At 50.1% G+C, this 21,066-nt stretch overlaps 6 protein-coding genes across 6 annotated transcripts; 2 read left to right on the top strand and 4 right to left on the bottom strand.

Annotated features, from left to right (window-relative positions):
* Window positions 1-816: 816 nt before the first annotated feature.
* On the bottom strand, window positions 817-1,285 carry UV8b_03340 (uncharacterized protein; the record flags this gene model as incomplete). Its single annotated transcript, XM_043140838.1, has 2 exons — window positions 817-990; window positions 1,166-1,285. The coding sequence occupies 2 exons, from the start codon at window positions 1,283-1,285 to the stop codon at window positions 817-819; spliced, it is 294 nt and encodes a 97-aa protein (XP_042996772.1).
* A 1,461-nt stretch (window positions 1,286-2,746) lies between these two features.
* On the bottom strand, window positions 2,747-4,303 carry UV8b_03339 (uncharacterized protein; the record flags this gene model as incomplete). The annotated part of the gene is made up of 3 exons (XM_043140837.1): window positions 2,747-3,703; window positions 3,777-3,984; window positions 4,053-4,303. The coding sequence occupies 3 exons, from the start codon at window positions 4,301-4,303 to the stop codon at window positions 2,747-2,749; spliced, it is 1,416 nt and encodes a 471-aa protein (XP_042996771.1).
* A 5,382-nt stretch (window positions 4,304-9,685) lies between these two features.
* UV8b_03338 (uncharacterized protein) lies at window positions 9,686-13,219 on the bottom strand (the record flags this gene model as incomplete). The annotated part of the gene is made up of 5 exons (XM_043140836.1): window positions 9,686-10,315; window positions 10,395-12,447; window positions 12,506-12,669; window positions 12,734-12,891; window positions 12,952-13,219. 5 exons carry the CDS (start codon window positions 13,217-13,219, stop codon window positions 9,686-9,688), a joined length of 3,273 nt encoding a protein of 1,090 aa, XP_042996770.1.
* A 1,890-nt stretch (window positions 13,220-15,109) lies between these two features.
* On the top strand, window positions 15,110-16,277 carry UV8b_03337 (uncharacterized protein; the record flags this gene model as incomplete). Its single annotated transcript, XM_043140835.1, has 4 exons — window positions 15,110-15,190; window positions 15,254-15,593; window positions 15,678-16,054; window positions 16,143-16,277. 4 exons carry the CDS (start codon window positions 15,110-15,112, stop codon window positions 16,275-16,277), a joined length of 933 nt encoding a protein of 310 aa, XP_042996769.1.
* A 33-nt stretch (window positions 16,278-16,310) lies between these two features.
* On the top strand, window positions 16,311-17,294 carry UV8b_03336 (uncharacterized protein; the record flags this gene model as incomplete). The annotated part of the gene is made up of 5 exons (XM_043140834.1): window positions 16,311-16,514; window positions 16,583-16,654; window positions 16,711-16,847; window positions 16,902-16,989; window positions 17,055-17,294. 5 exons carry the CDS (start codon window positions 16,311-16,313, stop codon window positions 17,292-17,294), a joined length of 741 nt encoding a protein of 246 aa, XP_042996768.1.
* Window positions 17,295-17,456: 162 nt separating this feature from the next.
* Window positions 17,457-18,473, bottom strand: UV8b_03335 (uncharacterized protein; the record flags this gene model as incomplete). The annotated part of the gene is made up of 1 exon (XM_043140833.1): window positions 17,457-18,473. The coding sequence occupies one exon, from the start codon at window positions 18,471-18,473 to the stop codon at window positions 17,457-17,459; it is 1,017 nt and encodes a 338-aa protein (XP_042996767.1).
* Window positions 18,474-21,066: the final 2,593 nt, after the last annotated feature.

Below are 21,066 nucleotides of genomic sequence, written 5' to 3'. Positions count from 1 at the left end.
ATAGGGATCGTCACGGATGCGACCCTTGGCCCTTGATCGCGTCTAGTGCAAACCTAGAGGAAAGGAACAACAAAAGAGGAGGAAAGGAAAATCGCTGACTCAAGCCAAGCTGTGTCCGGATGCGGAAATGCTGAGTCGATGAATATTCGTCCTGGTCACGAGGCATTGATGCAAGGAAAACGGGCTTGAGAAAAGGTGGGGGAGGAGGGGTAGGGGAAATCAGCATGTGCGTCCGCCCGGATAGACCACGGCGAAATTTCTGGTTTCCAAGTCATGTACGGTATGTATGTCAAGGTGAGTGTTCCAAAAGTCCGAGACAAACGGCTCCGACTGTTCATTTTCCTTGCCGCGTCTATCCCACAATCCGGTTCCTAGGCGGCCATAACGGAAAAGCGATTATACCGGTCCGTGATTTAGAGCTCCAATGTCGACGCTGGTTGATGCGATATCTGCGTTGGCGATGACGCTTCGTGCTCATGCATGCACGAATGGAGCAGCTGATCCGCTCCTGGATCTCTCGACAGCTGGTGCGTTGAAAAGCTTGATCTCCACCGAGTGCCGCCGATTTGCTGAAATTTGCGTCAGGCGGGATAATTTACTACTTATCCAGTGCCACCGTCGTTTTCCATCAGGGTCCTTCTTCCAGTGAGCACCGTCACCCGCGAATGCCCGACGAGAGGAGACCGCCGCGGAAAACCCATTCCTTTTTTTTTCCGATTCGAAGCTCAGATGGCGTGCGCGTGCAGGCTCTGGGGGTTCTTGTTCAAGATTAGCTCCAGTCTACGTAAACACTAGAGTCATAAGGGCTGATGGGCGTCAAAACACCTGGAGCCAGCGCAATTCTCCGTTGAATGCCCGAAACAAAGAGGATGGAAATGTTTCAGCATAAGCTTGTTCTCGAGTGTCGGCCTTGCCCATGACCAGCGGAACGGAGTGCTCTGGTGCCGCCGTAGCTTGGAGAACCAGAACTGGAAAAATCGAGACGCCGTCCTGATGTCGTCAATGGTCACGCTCGACTTCTAGGAATGCGCTGCTTCAACCAATGAATCGCCATGCCACAAAAAAAAAAAAAAAAAAACAGAGGGCCAGGCTTCTGATCAGCAGGTCAATGCATATTTTGGTTTGCCCTTGGCCTTGATCTCTATCACGACCTCGTGCTTCCCACATTCAGACCGACCGACTGGGAATAAAAGCTTATGCTAGTCGAGCAGTACGACGTGTTCCATTCGTTCGACAAAGGAACGACATTAGCGGCCCATCGACCCCAGCAAAGGGACCTGGTCATGTTGGCCGGGGCTGATCGGCAGTACAAGGGCATCTCATAGGTTGGTTGGTGACTTGCACACCTAGAGTTTGCTTCACGGCAGTGGAAACGCCCACATTTCTTCGGGGAAAGGGAGTCACGGGAGTATCTGACGAGCGTCCACCCATACAGAGTCTCAATTCTTGGTGCAACACTTCTTCGTGTCGTATGCCACGTGCTTCGGCACACCCTGCGAAGCGAGGGCAATACTCGTCCTCCCTACGCTTTTAATGTCTTACTGATAATTATGCCCCTCCGGCGGCGAGCATTGACCATGAATTTGGTTCGAGGACACAGAAACGTTGTTTTTACTTTTATATATGAAAAGCATCGGACCCTGAACGTTCCCGTGTATTGCGGTATATTTTGAAAACCAGCTCTTTATGCCCAAGAGCGATGGTATACACGACAGAACCGACATGTTGCAAACCACAAGCCGTACTAATGTGACTTTACCGGCATCGAGGTCCAGACAATCGCATACTCGGCGCCTCAACGGCCTCAGCCCAGCCGGCGCTGCAAGTCGTTGCCCACAGCCTTGGAATCGACCAGGCCCTCTCACTAAAAACGAACGGAGCACTGGCTAGCGACTTGCTAGCATTCATTGCCTGGGAATCCCAGAACAGAGCCGCGTCAAAGCTCGAGCTACTTCCTCGGATACGGTGCGGCTGACGCGGCAAGTATACCATCGCGGCATAACACCGGGCGGGGTGGCTCGTCTGAAACCTCGAGCAGGCTTTGCACCCTGCTCCGCGACCTGTAATACTCCCCCGAGAAAGCGAGACCAGGAATCCCGTAGAGTCGCGCTCGCCCTCCCCTCGCCAGTTGATGCCGACGAGCTCCAGCGAGTTTTCGCAGAACACCGCATTGTAGCACGACACGTCACTTGGACGGATGCTTCTAGGACACCTGGCTGAGATTCACTAGTTCCCTCGCTTTGATGTAGACGTGTCGTGTATGGTGTCGACGTCCACTTCGAGGCCGCCGATATATGAGCTCTCGAGTCGGGGTATATGGACTCTGTGATTATAGTATTTGAACCTGATGAATGCATCGAGAAATGATGGAAGCGAATAAATTATAATCCTGGCCTCGATCGGGTCTACTATAATCAAGACCTGATGGAGCTCAATCCAGTCGTTATAATCTCGGCTTTTCTCAAGTCTTACATTATCAAAAAGTTGCGGAAACTCAATCTAGTCGTTTCGGTCTATGCGTTTGGCAAGTCTATGTTAGAGTACACCAGATGCACGTTGCAATCTCTCTCCCACGCTAGCAACATGCGCGGGGAAACACATGTCTACCACATCGAGGTGGAAAGAAAACAACAGAAAAATACGCCTGCCATATACCGCCATTGGAAGTCCCAAGGCAAGCAGCAAGAGTACGAATCGGCCTCTGTATCCCGTGCCCAAGCAAAAAGTGTAAGCCTTGCACGTCCGTCTAAGCTGGGTCAACGCTTTGAGGGTTGTGGAAAACGTCTTTGGGATCCCATTTGGCCTTGATTTGGCCAAGTTTCGGTAACTTGCCCCCCCAGTACGTCTGTTGTGCCTCAGACCGACCAAGCATAGAGTCTACGTATCCGGCGTATCTTGTATTGGCATTCGGAGACCCTTTCTGGATGATGTCGTGGATGCCCTGGGCGAAATCCCTCGACTTTTCACGCAGGGGTAGGCCTACAACGTAAGACTGGTACATGATTAGTTTGTCGCGGTGAGGATATGCCGTGGAATCATCAGCGACTTGGCTGATGGCACCGCCGTGGGTGTCGAAAATAACGGCCCACAGGGGTGTGCCGGCATCAGCGGAACCCGTGTAGTTGAAGAGGCTGGTTACCGTCTCGTGGGTAAGGGCGTCTTGCTGGCGAAGGGCAAGGGACTTGCTGTAGAACTGCGATGGGATGTTGCTAAGCTCTATGCCGGTCTTCTCGGCAATGTGCGCCAGAGAGCCGAGCCAATCGGTGGCCTTGAAGACAAGGGTGCCGCCTCTGGGGATTTTGCCAGGGATTCCGGTGGCTACATATTCCTGCCTGGTGCCGAAAAAGGTTCCAGTGATGATGGCGCCTAGAGGCTGGGCAATGAACAGAGAGGAAAAGCGCCTATCGAGCTGGGGTTCGTTGACGAGTTTTTGCCACGATTCGTACACGGCCGCCATGTCTTGCTGCCTGCCAAAGTTGAATCCGTACGTGTACTCGACGACATGCCCAGGCTCTGGCTGTGTGCGGACGGTGAACTGCGTGATGATGCCGAAGCTAGCACCGGCCCCTCGAAGGGCCCAGAACAAGTCTGAGTTTTCCTTTTCGCTCGCCTTGCGTATTTGACCGTCAGCGGTGACAACTTCCACCTCGATGACGTGGTCGAGAGCTGTTCCCCACATGCGCGACGAAGGGCCAATTCCGCCCTAGAAAACCGCGTTGTAAGTAAGTTGGCTATGAGAGCTAAAGCACTCGATCCGCGGGGAGGCAGCAACGCACAATGGTGAGATGGCCGCCGGCTCCCACTCCGGGGCAGGTGCCGTGGGCCATGGCACGTCCACCACTCTTGTGCAGCTGCATGTCGAGTTGGCCGAGCTTGTAGCCAGAACCAAAGGTCGCTTGCCAGGAGGTGGTATTCAAGGTGAATTGTTGAAAGTTGACCATGTCAACCATGAGCCCTCCATCTTGGCCACCCAGACCGTAGTTGCTGGATGAGATGTCAGCGTGAACATTTTTGGAACACCCAACGAACGTCATGGCCGGGTTACGGCTCACCCGTAAGAATGCCCTCCAGACTTGGCTTGGACATGGACCTTGCTCTGCACGGCGCAATTGATAGCTTGGGCAACCTCGTCGGCCGTCTTGGGTCGGATAACGGCAATCGGGGTAACGTGGATGGCTTTGTTGTAGGCTTTGACCCACGACAGCTGGTACAGAGGATCGCTAGGAAATGCCACACAGGCGCTGCGTCCCTGGCAGACCGAGTTGAGACATTGCTGCAGCGGCGAGCTCTGGAAATTGCCCATGGTGCTCTCTGCAGCCGATTGAGCGGCTGGGGCGCCAGTGAGGATGACGAGAAAGAACTTGTGCACAGGTTGCCATGGTCTCTGGAGTGGGCGGGAATCGAAACACAAAAGGCAGGGTCGTTGGAAATCAGCAGGATGGAGTCTGTCTCGTTGTGTGACGATGACGAAGGGCGCTTCACTCGAGGTGGAAGGAGCGAACCAAACGAACCAGGGAAAGATGGCTCAAGAGGGTTGAAACATTGAACTGAGATACAGCGCTCAGAGAGGTGAGACTGCACTGCAGAGAGGTGCCATTGGCATCTTGTCGCGCGGAGTGCGGAGTGCTTTCTGCAGATTGCGGCTGAAATACGAGCACGGAGTACTCCGCAGGTGGAGCGATATGACTCGTCGACCCATTTGCTGACAGCAAGCGAGTACCTTAGGTGTTGGTACATAGGTACATACCGATCTACCCAGGTACACCGATACCGATAACGTTGTACTGTAATGCAACCTTGTCGTAACACAAGTTTTCTGCTGCTACGGAGTACAGCATCACTGCTGAGCAGATCCGCGCAAATCAATCACTATCACCAGCATTATACTACAGTACCATTTCAGCGTGATCTCCGTCATTTACACGCGCTTCTTGTCAATGTTTTCGTGACCCGTCGTGGATAACTTTGGGAACTTTGGAGAAACGCCCCTGGCCGCTGCTGACGAACCAAGAAACTAGCCCGGGTGGCTTGGGTGATGCAAGGATTTTCAACCGTCGGAAGCCATCAATGGATGTGTGGGAAACCCTTCACTGGCTGTTTACGTACTCTGAAAAGCCTTCCCGGCGTGTTGGCGTGCCCACCCGTCCCAAGCGGCTGTTGTTGAGTACGTAAAGATGCCGGGACCTAACTCATGCCGGGAAGGGGGTTTTCCAACATGCCGGGAAACGCTAAGCCTAAGACGCAATTTGTATCTTTGCACACATTCTTCCATAAGTAGCGACATGCCCCGCATTTTGCTTCTATTCACAGAGTACTCCACACACATTTCTGCACACGTGACCATAGCACAACCGCTCCAATCCCTGACTGCCCCTTTTTCTCTTTTACAGCATGACAAAATGTATGTTATCTAGAATCACACCTCTACCTCAGTTCCCCGCGCTCGCCCTATATATGTAAAGGTATCTCTAGACCAGTAGCTATTACCGGTCATTGCATCGTGATAAGAATCGCTTCCGAGGTATCATGTGGGCCGGCATGTTTGAAAACCTTTCCCGGCATCTTTACGTATGCGCCGTTGTTGAAACTCTTGAGATGCCCGGCAGCATGCTCCCACATGTCAATCGCGAAGAGGTGGGGGGGAGACTTCACGAGTTTCAACATTAGGAGCCGGCCAATTTCAACCACAGAGTCCAAAAGACACCAGACGCAGTATTACTATGTTTGTTGGTAAGGCCTTTATTAGTAAGTATTATGCGTAATGTGTATGATAGGATTTGCTCGGTATATATAGGATTCACTTGTCTGCAGATAGACACAGCTGCCTTCAGTCTTGGCTACAGACTTTGCCCTTATTCTCACCTAGAACTTTTTTTTTTTGTACCTTTGTTTTGTCCCAGATCGCGAGCGATATTTCTTGCTGCCCCAAAGGTCGTAACCAAAACCACTATAGAACTCAACGAGCCAACGGCTTCGTCAACATGCACATCAACACAGCTAAATGGCTCGTGCCAGCAGTAGCCGCTTTAGCCCACGTTGGCTTGGCCTACGAGACCAGCAAGCCTTGCAACGATTATTTATCAGCAATGATGACAGTGAAGAAAAGTATCGGCCAAACTCTCCCGCTGGCATTTGGCGCGCCTCCGAGACCACTTTTCGATCTACCCGGCTGGCTTGATAAGCTAATCGGGCCTGGTCTGGCATGGTGCAATAACTGCGCAAGTCCGCACGGTTTCCTCGAGTATGACGCTTTCACAAGGGAGTTGGGTAAGCTTATTAACCATGCGTCTCCTTACTCGGCTAGCTCCTGGAACAGCGTGCAGTCGCTCGGCGATGCTATGGAAGGATTATGTGCATCGAGTCAAAAATGATCTTGTGACCTATGCGGCCTCTTAGGTTAGGCGGGGCCAAGCAAAGGAAAAAAAACATGATGGGAGGAGGAAAGGATGAAGAAGGGCGGGAAATAGAATTGCAATTAAAAAAAACACAAACGAAGTTCGCTACATGTTCTACCATCATATCCAAGTGTGTAACCGCCGCAACAGGGCCTGTCGGTTGAAGACGGTAAAAGGGGAATGTAAGGTCGGTTTGTCGTATGCAAGGTAATATTACCTCCAGCCAAGGTTATCAGTTGGCATTTCTATGTACAGTTCGTGACCGATACCTAGGGCTAGGTAGGCTCTGCCACCATTAATCCCAATCAAGTGGGCTGTAATTAGCTATCAGGTGAAAAACTCCTTCTAAATACAGTCGCGATAGTTGACTCGATGTAGCCTAATCTTAGCCGTAGTGGCTCGCGAACAAGACAGTTCCCTGATTCCACAATCCTTATAATTCGTTAGTCCCTGATTTCATTAGATGTCATCTTTATATCCCCATTTTCTTGCAGCATGTCTTCAACTCCATCGCCAGCAGAGCTTTTATGACTAGACCAGCTGGGTTACCAACCCCCAGAAATCCCGTCGGTCTAACAATCCCCTTTTGAAATACTTCTTTAGTCTTATAGCTACTTATCATGTCAGCGATCCTCACCCCGTTCTTGACTGGTGAGATCCTGCGCGCTGTACCGACTTCTCCCGAGATCTCGGTGCTCCATACTCTGACTTGCCAAACTCAAAACATGACATGGCTGGTGCGGCTGCCTGAATAAAGTTATTCGCGACACAAGTTTATTCTATGGAGGCCCGATGGCGGACCCGTTGATCCGACAGGTTAACCAGGGTGGGTATACGAGTTGCAGCACTCTGCAAGCAACAGCCACAAGTCCGCTCATTTCTAAAAGACACGGAGGACAACTGTCCGTTTCGGCAGGATACATTGGGAAGCATTGTAGGTAATATCGCCTGTAACTGTAAGATGTATAAAGGACTAGATCCTTCTTGGCTACGGGACGACGTCTTTTGCTACCTCATTTTACTTGTCTTTCGATTCATCAAGAGCGATAATTCTTGCTGCCAAGAATCACTCTAGAATTCAAAGAGTCAATAGCTGTATCAACATGCTTCTCAACAACGTCAAGTTGGTTTTGCCCGTAGCCGGCTTCATCCACATTGGCTTCGCCGCCCCCGCCGCCCCCGTTTGGAATAACAACGAGAAATGCAAGGAATATTTAAAAACAATGAAAGACGCGAAATTGGTAGGCGACTTGTTCAGTCGGCCAATGGCCGTTCCGCCATTAACTACAAATCCGACTGCCTGGATTGATGTAATGCTCGAGTATGGGAAAAACTTCTGCCTGCACTGCGCGCACCCGCATACTGTCGTAAAAGAACCATCTTATGAACAGGAGGTGGGGAAGCTTTTCAATGCGGTGGCTCCTTATGTAGGCGCCTGGGAGGACTTTGAGACACTCGGCAACCATATGCAACACTTGTGTCTTGCAAGTAAGAAAGGAAACGGGCCTGGGTCTCTTGAAGCATAAGACAAAGCAGGTTTTTTGTTTAATTTTGTGGCTGTGTAGCCGGGTTCAAGTGGGACGAAGGAGAGAGCAAGGAGGAAGCAAGTCAGGAAATAAAATAGGCAATCCAGAGGTAAATGAAATTCGCTACGCGTCCTATAAGGAATTCGCTGGGTAGCCTACGGTCTAGCCGTTGTAACAGAGCTGATTCTGGGATGGCGGTTAATTGCTATTGCGTGTGATGCAGACTACTCAGATTATCGTCACAGTACTTAAAACAATCACCAGTGTTATTAAATGCTTACATGGACCAAAGTCAAAGACTGAAAGATGCTACAACTTCAATACCATTCCTCTGAAGTAATCAGACATCTTGATACTAATTGTAGTTTAAAGGGCTCGGTAAAACCAGCCCGGTAATTGGCAGCTCATTCTAACCACTGAAATATCACGGTCAAAACTGTTTACTTCATCCAAGAGTATCAAAGTTACTTTACCGATACACTCTTGGCCTGTGTCTGTACCAGGATGACCTAATTACGGAGTTTACATGTGAGGCGATCACACATATCTCTCCCCATTGTAAGCGCTTTATATACGACTGGGATTCTGGGGCTTCACACCTTGCTAACGCCAAAAAAATAGCTACTATTTCATGTCCGCTCCAGTCAACTGATTAGAGTATGCTTAGTTAGAGCTCCTTATAAGGGCTTGTATTTCTCCTGTAGAAGGTTGCTTAAGCACAAGGTAGGGAAAAAGCTCATAAGAGAAGTGCAGGCGTTCTATTTAGTTCAATTGGGATCAGGCATGTCGTCGACCTCCAAACTAAAGGGCGTTTGCATTTATAGCGTGTGAATTGAAACTATGCGACATTCCAGGTACTTACTGAATTCATTTACTCACGAATGATAAGTTTAGGCAGCTTAGTACCGGTCTCTACAGTTTTCAGGCTGGTTTATTAATATTTAGTCGACATTTGGCCTTCTGTTATGCGCTTCTGCTCAAGGACTTTCCCTTTATAACTAGCTAAAAACATTGCGCTATCTTTTCATCCTTACTTGTATGTTATATGAAGGGTAGCTTTGTATTTTTTATAGTCTACAAAGGCCCTGCCATTTCTTTATAAATTTAGTAACTTTCTAGGTATCTGGGTCAAGGGTTATTTGGGTCTCTTGCATAAGTCTGTGGTGATAATCGTCAGGTATAGACAATAATCGCGGTACTATGTCCTTGCGTCTAGAGCGGGCATACCTCCAAACGATAATAATGGGCATACCGCAAGTAACCGGGAGGGACAGATCTCGCGGGCGTTGTCATAATTTTGGGCGAAACCAGCTGCCCTATGCTACAAGAATACTCATTTAGCCATTCGTCGTGTGCTGGTTGAGCTGGAACTTTAGAAGTAGACGAGATGCAATGTTTTGAGCTCGTTGTTAAGACCCATGCTCCGAAGATGTTCAACGGGTCAGCCCGATCCGGTGATCAATAGGGCCCATTTCTATCTAAAGCTCAAGGCCAACGTAGGTTAAAGCAGCCACTGCTCAGGAGCTTGTTTGAGAAAGGGGGCCGAACCACTTAGTTTTCACCTTTTAATCGGACTGTATCTTTGTCATGGCTGAATATACAGTGTATTCCAAGGGCCTCGAGTCCCTTTATAAAAGCATCGAAGCTCATAGAGCGACAGATGCGCTGGTCTAGTCACTGGATGGACGATGGCAACTTCCGAGCATGGCAAGTTTATCGTCATTCTATTTGGCTAAATTTAAGTTGTAGACCCTCGTCAATTCTTCAAGGCGGAGCCATCTTAGCGATAGGTAACGAAATCAAAGTTTTAACGTCCTTCTTAAACCCAGCTAATTTCTTCTGCTGATCAGCAACGAGTTGCGCACCATATCTCTTGGTGGCCGCATTGGAGTTCCAATACGTGATTGACGTGGCCAGCAGTGTCAAGAACGTTCCTTGAGCAGTCTCAACTTGATGCTCCAGATTCTCTCTAATAGCCTGCTTAAAGGCCCCGGAAAAGTCGTAGTTGCCGCCGTTCTGAGCGTAAAGCGTGCCAAAGTCTCCCCACATGAGCACCAAGTTGTCGTAAACAGTCTTGAAAGACGTGACAACGTTGGAAGTTGCGCGATATGTGAAGGTGTCGACAACATCGGTCAGCAAGCCAATGCGCTCCTCCTGGTCAGTGGTCGCCTTCCAAAGCGCGTCCGAGATAAATTCATGCCCGGCTACAATGGTAGCCTTGTAAGCGTTGTAGTCTTCATCGCAGACTTGAAAGTTCGCTATATAACTATTCTGCAGGCCGGCATCGGACGTGCGACCCAATAATCCGGTGAAGAAATCAGCGATATTGCCTGACCAGGTTTTAGTGAACGAAACCGATTGGGGAAACCCCTGGGGCCAGTTGGACTGGAAAAGCTGCAGTTTCGCACATGATTAGTAGGCCGTGGTGGTGACAAGACTTGTACATACAACACAGGGTATTTGGCAGACTTACGCCATTGGTGTCGAAAACGGAAAAAGGAACCGCTCCGGCTTTGAGAGCATTGCCTTTAGCAGTTACCCCGTCAATCATGGATTGTATCGCATTACGGAATTCCTGCTTTTCAAAGACATGCTCGGTAACCCAGTTGACATAGGAAGCGAGGGTTTTCAACCCAGTTATGCCTGGGACAGCGCAAACTCCCAACTGCGCCGCCGTGTAGGCAGCACGTGTGGCTTTAAAGATGGTTGAACCACCCGGATGGGCTTGGAAGTATAGGTTGACGTCGCTCTGCCTGAGCCTGTCACACAGCTTCATTGGCTGCTTGGCATGAGCGCCGCGAATGCCGAGACCTCTAGCATCTAGGTCTTGCCGCTGGCCATGATGACTTGAGAGAAACGAGGTCTCCAACTCATTCGTGAAGTTGGAACGACTCATCCGCCGTGCAGCTCTCTGCTGATGTGTCGGAGCGCATCCACTGTCAAAGGCAGACGTTTCCAGAAACAGGTTCTTCTCACTGGCCTCTGGGTCTTTCTGTGCAGACACAAAAGGGTTCTTGGGCGGGTAGCACAATTTGTAGTCAACTTTGGGAGGCTCCTTGAAGTTGGGGTCAGCACAGCAATAGTAGGAGTAGGTGCCGGAGCGGCACCCAAAGCTATCCGTAGCAACCGTCACTTCGCCCGGTTCGCATCCGGTCTTGCAGTCGACCGAGAAATCCAGGAGCGCACTCAGCAACGGTCCCGCGATGAGCTCTTTCCATTGCACCCAGGTAGTGTGTCCTGAGCGCCATTGGCATTTGTTCCAAGGAGGAGGGTTTGAGCAGCAATAGCTCTTGAAGCCGCCGTTATACAAGCATGACTTTTGCCCTCCCTCACCTTGCTTTCCCGTCGTAAGCTCCATCGGCTTATCCTTTTCTTTCCCGCAGCCGTAAGAGGCAAAGGAGAAGCCTGCCGTAATAGGCACGTTGAGAATTACAGACACGGCAGAAGCAGATGCGCAGACGGGTGCCGCTCCAAACCACTTACACGCGCCAAAGTTGGCATCGGTGCTGGTCTTGGAACAACATAGAGACTTATGACCGGTGACGCAACCGTCGGTCTTGGCAGCAATCTCGATTTCGTTGCCTGAGCATCTCCCACCCGAGGTGGCGCCGCATAAGCCGTTGGATCCTTTCCATGTGCATATGGGCGCGTCTTTCGCAGGGCAGCAAAACGGCCTACTGGACTTGTTGCACCCGAGCTCGATGCCAAGAACATTCTTGTTTCCTTTACCGCTAGCAACAGGCACCAGACCAGAAGGACAAGTGGCGCCGCATTCACCCCAAACGCACTTACTAGCGTCGTTGGATTTTGCAGCAGCCTTGATGTTGAGAGCAAAGTCGGCGCGCCCAGCGGCTTTGGAAAGAGCTTGAATAGCCGTTCCATCCTCGTCGTCGGTGGAGGCAGCCCAGACCATTACGCCCCCGAGACATCGCTTGTTGGCATAATCCATCTTGGTGCGAAGTGTTTCTTCATCATCGTACGATACCCATTGATCTCCGTCAAAAGTGACAATTTTGACTGCAGCATCCTTGTCCGTTGTGACTGTGGCCTTTCCTGAGCTGATAATGTCTTTGATTTCCGAGTACATCAGGGTACCTGCCGAGGCAGAGCATTTGCCTGGGTTGCCGCCAGCACGGAATCCGCAGCCAGCGGTGGCGCAACCGGGATTAGACAGCGTGAAACTACGGCCGTAGAAGCCCATGCCCATAATCACCTTTTCAGGCTTGATGTCGTTGCGCCAAAGCAGATTTAGAGCCGTGTCGATCTCTGTAAGGTTGGTATGAGCGTTGACAAATGCCCCAAGATAGGGATTTGTGCCATCCCAAGTGCCATGCAAGTCGTAGCTCATCATGTTGAACCAGTCGACATGCTGTTCCATGTTTTTAATGTCAAAGTGTTGCAGGTACCAATAAGAAGCAGGAAGCGTAATACTCAGGCCCTTGGAACCTAGATATCCACGCATATTCTTAAGGAACGATACATAGTTATCGAAATCTTCTGGCACGCCGGACCGCTCTTCTGCGACTCTAATGAAGCGCATGAGCATGAGCCGTTTGTGCAATACATAGTTATAAGGGTGCTTACGGATATTCCCAGTCAATGTCTACACCGTCAAAACCGTATTTGTCCATGAGAGATAGGAGAGAATTGGCAAATGTCTTTTGATGGTCAGAGCTAGCAGCAAGCTCAGAAAACGTTCTCTTGGTTGGCTGGTCTGGATCATTCATACTCCAGCCTCCAACAGCGATCTAGGTACGCGTTAAAAAATGTTTCAGCTTGAATTGCTCGCCGTAGATTGTTACTTGCCCAAACTTTCAGGCCAGGATTGAAGTTTTTCAGGTTGGTGAGACGGGCCATATACTGATCGTCGGAATCTTGCATGTTTGCAATCTCAAAGGTGCTAGGGTTGATGAATGCAAACGCATAGTTCAGATGTGTATAAGCGCCATTGAGAAGCTTCTCTGGAGTTACTAGGCCAATGTTAGTGTACCATCCCTACCGTATCGGTAATTTCCCGTAAGAGTACTTACGGCCTCCACAGTTCTTTGTATGAGCCCAGCCTTCAAAGTATCCGATGACTCGCTTATTCGCAGAGGTTCCGCCTGAGCAAGTAGGAGGTTTGACTTTCTTTCCGCCACAGAATTCTTCCGTGGTTCCGCAGAAACCAAATTTGGAACAGCAGACATTCAAGGGACACTTGTCGCGCTTGCTCCATTCCTTGCCCCAACCAGGATTGCATTCGCTTTTCGAGTCGCAGTTGGAGATGCAGTTGCTCGCCGAGCAGTAGTCGGGGCCCATACCACAGACCTGGATATTTTGTGTAAGTACATCTACCAATATCAACGGAAATACGGCCAAGACGGGTGGTGTCGTTGATTCATTCGCTTTACTTGCATTGTTTTTACCGCAGCAGCCCAGCTTGCAAGGCTTTGAGGGGGAGCAAGAGTAATCTTGTTGGCCCAACACGACGCTGATTGCCAGAGCAAGTAATAGAGATAGCAGGGAGATGCTTCTGAACACGGCAGGCGCCATCGCGAGTGAGCTGTATCCGGTTCACCTACTATGAGGAGTTCGAATCGACCGTGGGGTGAGTCGAGCTTATTCGGATAGGAACCTTTAAACGGGTCAAGCTTGTCAAATGCAGGCGAGTCAACTTTCCAAATTTTGTACCGCAAACAATACCATCTGTGAGTGGATACGACTGTTGATCCTTCGGTCCACCCGAAGCGGCAATTTCATCTGGTCATAAGCCGATACTACACCCCACAGAGCCTTGTTTTGCCTTCTCAACATCTGGGACCTGCTTCAACTCCGAAGACCCTGTAATGGTCGCTTACGTGCTCCAATGAGGCAAGCTACAAGCTCTATTTGTCAATCGGGGAAAGGAAGCCTTGTGGCAAAACCCGTTATGTGAGGGATTATACTATTGCGGCTGCTGCGTGCTGTGTTTCTTGCGCATCTTCAGCCTCAGACATCGTTTGGCCAGCTAACCGATGAATCATACAGATCGGCAACTCACAAAGAAAAAGAGGTTGGTTTCGTTTCACCAAAATCTGACGCCACTCCAGTGCGGCTTTACTGGGCATCTTACGGAGTATAACGTGACGGATTCTTCACTAACAAAGGTGCGCAGTGCGAGGTGGAGCATCCTGCGGTCGTACTAGGTGCCAACGTATTACCGGGGCCTGCCGGGGCTCCCCCTGGTCTTTGCTATATTGGGTAGTCTCGCCGTTAGTGGCTTCTCTGCCCCACATCCTAGCACATGATCAACCAATAACCTTGAATTCTTGGATTCCGCATTTTCAAACGGTCTGGCGGCCCTTGCCATTCCAGGTGGTGCCGGCCCAGCCCTACCTAGCACCAAGGTCAGCAGCCCACTACGGAGTACATAAGCAGTGGGAATAAGCAGTGGGAATAGTGGCTGGGGAACAGGGGTAGCCCCAGGGGGGCTACTGTTGTCGATACAGGGCACAGCCGAGCTGGAAGTCGGCGATGACCGGTCGAATCCAACGGTATCCCCTGCAACAATAATACAGAGCCATTGACATCACCTAGCATCACAACATTCCCAGGATTTCTAGGCAGCCGAGGTAAGCGAGAATCCTACCACATTGTCTCACTTCGTGCAGTATACTATTGCGCATGCACATATTGATGGTTGCCAACAACCGGTACAGTTACTCCGAAGGTAAGCAGGAACTGGGTAAATTATCCCTGTAGGCAGCGAAGTGGGTGTGCCTTCCCGAATGACAAGGGCCTTCCTTGAGGGGCGGCTGAGCGGTCATGTGCTTACATAGGTACCTGGTAATTAAGACTTACAATGACTCTGCAGCGTAGCACCGATTCGCAATGGTTGCGAAATGACTCGAACACTGTGAAGAGCAGCTCGGTAGACGAGACTTGCGCAACCAGTGCATAAGACATATGCTTAGAAAACTACCCACACAGGACGCACACCAGTAAGCAACCCTGCCTTGCAACACAACAAAGCGTCAACTGATGCTCTGAGAAAGCAAAAGACAGACTAGCTCATACTTTTCTACTTTCTTTAGTAACGCGAAGAGAAAGACACAGAATAACGCCTTGCGAGACAAAGATTCTTGCACCTCGAGATAAGAAAGAGTAAAGTCAACTCAAAGCTTTCTTGTCAGGCAAAAAATCACTGTTGCTGTCATCCAGTGTTCCACCATGCTTCGCCTTCCGCTTCTTCTGACTATAGTCAGCGCACGTCTATGGCCTATTGTGGCCGGCGATGACAAGAAGTACAGTGTAAGTGAACACGGAACACAAACCATTCTCTGTGCTTGACACTAATCTGTCTTTATCTGGCAGTTCTTCTTTTCTATTGAAGTCACGGATAGCCTCTTCTCAAATATAACTCCAGGATGCAATTTGGCTTTGACAGCAGAGCTCCCCGCCTGCCCGCGCGAGTTTCTACAGCTTCTCAGCAACGGAGCATACTACTCGCTGGAGGGCCAAGAGTATATGGATGTGCTCTGCAACTCGGATTGCGCGCCACAGCTTGCAGCATATCGTCAGAAAGTATTGACGGCTTGCGCCGGCGATCCTCAACCACGTCCCGGCTTCCCTGCTACCTACTGGGTAGATGCTGTTACGTCGGTGCGCGAGCTCATGTGTCTGAAGGACTCGGCCACTGGGAAATACTGCGCTGGTATGCTGATTCCATGTATTACGCTGTTTCACCGGAGCACAAACCTGTGGCATCTTTCGTATAATTAATCTCATTGAGCCATAGACGTTCTGGAAGCTGCGTTTCAGGACAATGCAACTTCGACCGATATGCTCGGCGGCTTCGCAGACGAACAGCTTTGCTCCGAGTGCATGGTCAACGTCTTTCGTCAACAGCAATCTACTCCATACTCCAACTATGGCGAGGAAATGATGGAAGCATTCCAAAGAATCCAACAAAAGTGCAACTTGAACTATCCCACAGCATCACAGCCCCTGCAAGTCAATGCGACGTCATTGTTTAATTACGCCCCAGCTGGATATGCTGTTGCCAAATGCGCGTCCGACCGCACTTACACAGTGGTCAGTGGCGATAATTGCCTGAGCATTTCGAAAAACTCACATGTTTCGACTGGATTTCTGATCCTCATGAACGGCTTGCGAGTAGACTGCACGGATCTGCAGCTTGGACAGGTACCTAGCCTCCGGCCTCCTTTACGTTCTCTGCAGCCATACTGACCTAACAAATAAGATCCTGTGCTTGCCACCTGTATGCGAAGACTATGTCATTCGTTCGGGAGACAGCTGCGAAGCCCTTGCCTCTTCGAAAGCCTGCACATTCCAGCAGCTTGTTTCGTGGAATCCTCGTAAGCATCCCCTCGAATGAACGCGGTCGAGTGAAACATGTTCTGACATCCCCATGGTTCTCGACGACTACTGCTCGAATTTAATTGTCGACCAAAATATCTGCGTCGGCCCCCCCGGAGGAATTAAAGAATTTGTCACCATTCCCGGGGCTACTGTGACCAAAACGGCGACCTATGCTACAATAACGGCTTCTCGCCCAGCTTCGGTCGTATCGGGAACGACCTACAAGTGTGGAAAGTATTACCTTGTACAGCCGGTGAGTATGTGACGAATATTGGGCACATTGACATCGTGTTCGTAGTGCTCGTAGCTAACTGCGGATAGGGCGACTACTGTGAAATCGTGGCCATTAGTAACGACATTTCCTTTGCCCTTCTTCGCAAACTGAACCCTCAGGTATGTGTATGTTGGGTGAGCATGAGACGGAAAAAATGCTGACGGATGCATAATAGCTGGACGAAAAATGTTCCAACCTACTGTCTGGCTATCATTATTGTGTGCTGCCGTACGAAGACCCAAGCAAAACGTCTTCAACCACAGTCCAGGCTCCCACCAGCACTCCTTCGGGAACAACGAACACCTGCTACGAGTAAGCTTACTGCTGTAGAGGCAGGCCCGGATCACTTGCTTACAAACTTGGCAGATGGTATGTTGTTCAATCTGGAGACTCTTGCTCCAAGATCCAGGACAAGTACGCAATTCAGTTCAGCCAGCTTAAAGCCTGGAACCCTGTAAGTGAAGCCATGCCCAATACTATCTGCCTGTCATTGTCTATGGGCTGATGCATACAAATCAGGACCTCAACGACAATTGCACGAATCTGTTACTTGGTGTAGCATACTGTGTGCATGGCCCAGATACTCCGGCCGCGCAAGGTGCAGGGAAACGAGAACCCCGTCAGTCGCCGGCGAAGGAAACGGCTAGTCCTAGAAAACGCTCTGAAGGAGCCGCAGGAGGCGTGCCGGTGGGATGGCCTGGTGTTGACTCACCCCGGTATCGTAAAATCATGGGCTTGGGCCCAAAGGACGAGATTTAGAACAGCCCTCTCAACAAACCTCAACACGAGATAGTACCATTTAATGCAAATGAGCTTCAAATACCTCACGTTGAACAGTTACAATCGCTGTATCATTTGAACTACTAATTTTTCGATCGAGAAGACGTGTCGCAGACCTGCAAAGCCCCGATTTTGCTATTCTCACCCCATTCTCCTCCTCTTGATTGACCGTGGTGTTGGTCCCGCCCCCCACCAATATTCGTATGGCTCGTCCAAGGGAATAATCTTCGGAAGCTCTCCTCCTAGCTCCGTGCTTCCTCTGACATTGCGGGTGATTCTCGCAAGGCCCATCACGGGATCTTCTATCGTCTTCCAGAACTCATTGGCGATAAGCTCAATGGGCACCTTGAAGACAGACTTGTACCAGTTTGCCTCGTGGTGGGGATCATGCGGATCATAAGGCTCTTCATCGCCGTGTGGATTCGTAGATTCTTCCATCATGACTGCTAGCAAGAATGGCGCTTCGTCGCGAAAGGCTAGACTGTCGGTGGTTGGCAGATCATCTTGATTTGGCGAGAGAACAGACTCTACTGCCTCGGGAGACGCGCAGAGGAACATGCCGAGATCAAGCGCTCCTTTAGCCTCCTTGTCCTGTCTCAATGCGGAATAGCGCTTGCGTAGCGAGTCGGCATTCGCTCCAGCGAGTTGCTCGTCTTCGATCCAGTGTATGGTGAACGTCCTACGTCCCTCGGCAACCTCTTCATACTCGTGTCCGCGGTGGGCCTGCACGACATGGTCAAAGGGGATATTGACAAGTCTGTCGAGCCGAGTCTTGAACTCTTCCCATTTATCATCTTGGCCATACAGCGCAGTGCGAAAGGCATAGAAACCCCAAGGGCCGCTGCTGCAGCGTAGACGCCAATGCCTCAGGAAGTCGGGCGCCTTGTACTCTGGGGGCAGCGCATTAGCCAGGTCTTGCTCTTTCTTCTGATGCGCCATTTCCTTCTCGAACAGGTAATCCATCATCTTGTTGAATCCGTCGTTGCCCAAGACATGGCGGAAGCCATTTCGGATCTTCTCCTGTTCCTCCTCAGGAAGGCTGGTAGCATCTTCGTCTGGGTGGCTGTAGCGTTCCCAGCCCCATCCCTCTGGCCAGTAGGAGCTGGATGCATCAGAGTATGGCTCCTTGGTCTTGTCGATTGTTGTTTCAGGGGGCATAGTGGTGGTGTTGCAAGTGTCTGGTTGCATGAGGCTTGGAGAAGCGGTCATGTTGTCGTTGTTGCGAGGGGCAGGGCCAGCGCCATTATGTACGGCGCGGGGTGGGGTGCTGTGCTCCGTGACGCACACCCTACCCCGTATATGTATCCAAGTACTTTGACACTTGTGGCTGGAAAACACTTGGAGACAAGCGATGACGTCTTGCAGAGCGATTCGCTGTTGAAGGCGTCAAGGACTGGCCAAAAGCTGCCATAACAGCGTTTATGACAAGAGAATTGAAGCTAGATTTGAACAGAAGCCTAGACAGTTGTTGTGCAAGTCATTCTATCACCGGACAATAGCTCCAAGTAATTGCTGGAATTAATGGCAAGCTTAACGGCCTTGGCGCAGACTGGTATTTAAGTGGGCCGGATTAGCGCACCAGACGATATGACAATAGTCTGGACGGCTAGTGGGTCGAGCCGCGAGGTACCTAGCAGTGTAGCTGATTTTCCCAATTCTTCACCGGAGCTCCCTATTTGCGGGTTGCGGGGTGATATCTGCGGCAGCCATAAGGCTCAATTCAACGAGGCAACAGAGCAGGCAGGAGACTTCCCCCAGATGATGATGAGTCGGATGAGATGGCGAGCAAGACTTTTCGTTGAGGTGGTGCTCCGTAGTCTGGCTAGAGTACCCCTGTTACTGGCCAGGCGGAGCTGGAGCTCTTTATGCTTCCCCTGTCCACGTCGTCTTCTTTGTGGCCGCCAACGAGGGAGCGTCGCCTGCATCCCACGGTCACGGACAACTTCGTCATCTGTCGTTTCAGGCGCAAAATAGGGGCCGCCATACCCGCAGGAACCGTGTCCAATCTACGCTGTCAGGGGCCATAATGCTACCGAGAGGCTGCATGCCGTCTAAGTACGGTTCGGACAGACTTTCATTGACAAAACGACAGAGCTCGGCCAGCATGAGTACCTCATCGTCAATGCCACAGAGTAGGATGAGTCAGATGTCAGCGTATCTTGGGTGTTGAGCTCTTTGGCGCTGAGGCAATTGGCTCCTGTTGATGCCCACCAGTCGACTTGCTCGGGAAAACTGTCTCAATAATCATTACTGTGCGGAGTATCAATAGCATTTCCGCCTGCGAATCGTTGAATGAAAAGCTGGAGTCACAGTGAAGACTGCTGAGATCGATTGTCGAGTAGGGATATGGCCTCTTATCGCGGAAAAGATAATCAAATTGGTGAGAGTTTTGCATAGGCCATGATATCGATGCTGAGGGTGATAGGTTCAGTGAGGAGCCGCGGCACTGGCACCTTTTATACCTTTCTCTCCTCGTCTAACTTGCATTCCTATCCTGGCATCGATTTGGTCGTCAGCTATAAGTGTAACTGATATGCTCGACCATCGCTGTACTGCGTCACTCAACGGCGCACAATAAGGTATAGAACGTGTCAATGCAAGGTCAATGGTGCCTGCCCGCTTGCTCAAGAGTAATGATTTGACTTAACCCTTACCATAGATAACTAATATAGTGCGAGCCATTCTACTCGGGTGCTACTATTTTCTTAGCGTGTCCTTTGGTGCAAGAAAATTGGTTGCGACGGCAGGGATTAGCAAAGAAAGAGTTACTCTATCGTCCGATGTTAACTTTGTGTAACTTCTGAAGGTGCAAGTCTGAAGGCTTTCCGCGGTCTTATCGCTCGTCCTCTGTGACTTAAGAGAGTGGCACCAAAATATTAGCCTGCAGGTGCGCATGTCAAGCTTAGAGATACATATTTATTACACTAACTAGTATATCTATGTGGCCCTATCTATACTAGTATCTAGTACCTCAATACTAATTTATATAGGAAACCCGAAGCTTAGAGATATCTATGTGGAAATAATGCAAATATTAGTACTGCATGTCTTGCGATACTTGTTCTTTAGAGCCAAGATTGATACCGGCCCTGCGTAATCGCGAGACTATGCCACAGATTCTTAAATCCAGGCCTAAACGAATTATCTGATTAATAAGTAGACTCGGTATCTTCTATTACTTGCGCTAATAATCTAATGCAATTGCTGTACTAAACTTGACTTATTGGACTAGCGCAGGTAGTCTATTAGAGTCTCGCAGGAATTATCTTGGGGGCGGATAGAAGACCTGGTAGCTACCGTTGGAACAGCCGACGAAGATGCAATATGTTCGTCATGGTAGGAGCCAGCCGTAGGTAAACCCTGACGCCTGCAGCATAAGTATGTAAGTCAGTAAATGACAATGGCAAGTTGTCGATATCGAACACGCTAGCACTTGGCAGTGCATTTAATACCTTGTGTAAAACAATTAAAGAATGACCTCGTGATTCGTGTGACTCTACACTAGGTACTGGAAAGTGAGATCGGGTCTGATAAGGGGTCTCGTTTATAGTACACACTGCCACGGCTATATTCGGCGGCACGTCTAGCAGACGGATGTACATTGCATTGGGAAAATGGGTCGCTGGCGATAGTTCCCGTTATTACTCTACTGATACTCAAATACGTGAAAGTCCTTGACGATAGTACTAGTCTGCAGGGGTCCAGTCGTGCCTGTGGTGTTGTGCCCTCCTTAAACATATCCTTACAATAG

This window comes from Ustilaginoidea virens, chromosome 3, assembly GCF_000687475.1.
Source record: "Ustilaginoidea virens chromosome 3, complete sequence".
Taxonomy (NCBI): Eukaryota; Fungi; Ascomycota; class Sordariomycetes; order Hypocreales; family Clavicipitaceae; genus Ustilaginoidea; species Ustilaginoidea virens.
Note: the sequence above shows the minus strand (reverse complement) of the source record. Positions and strands in the feature narration are given on the sequence as shown.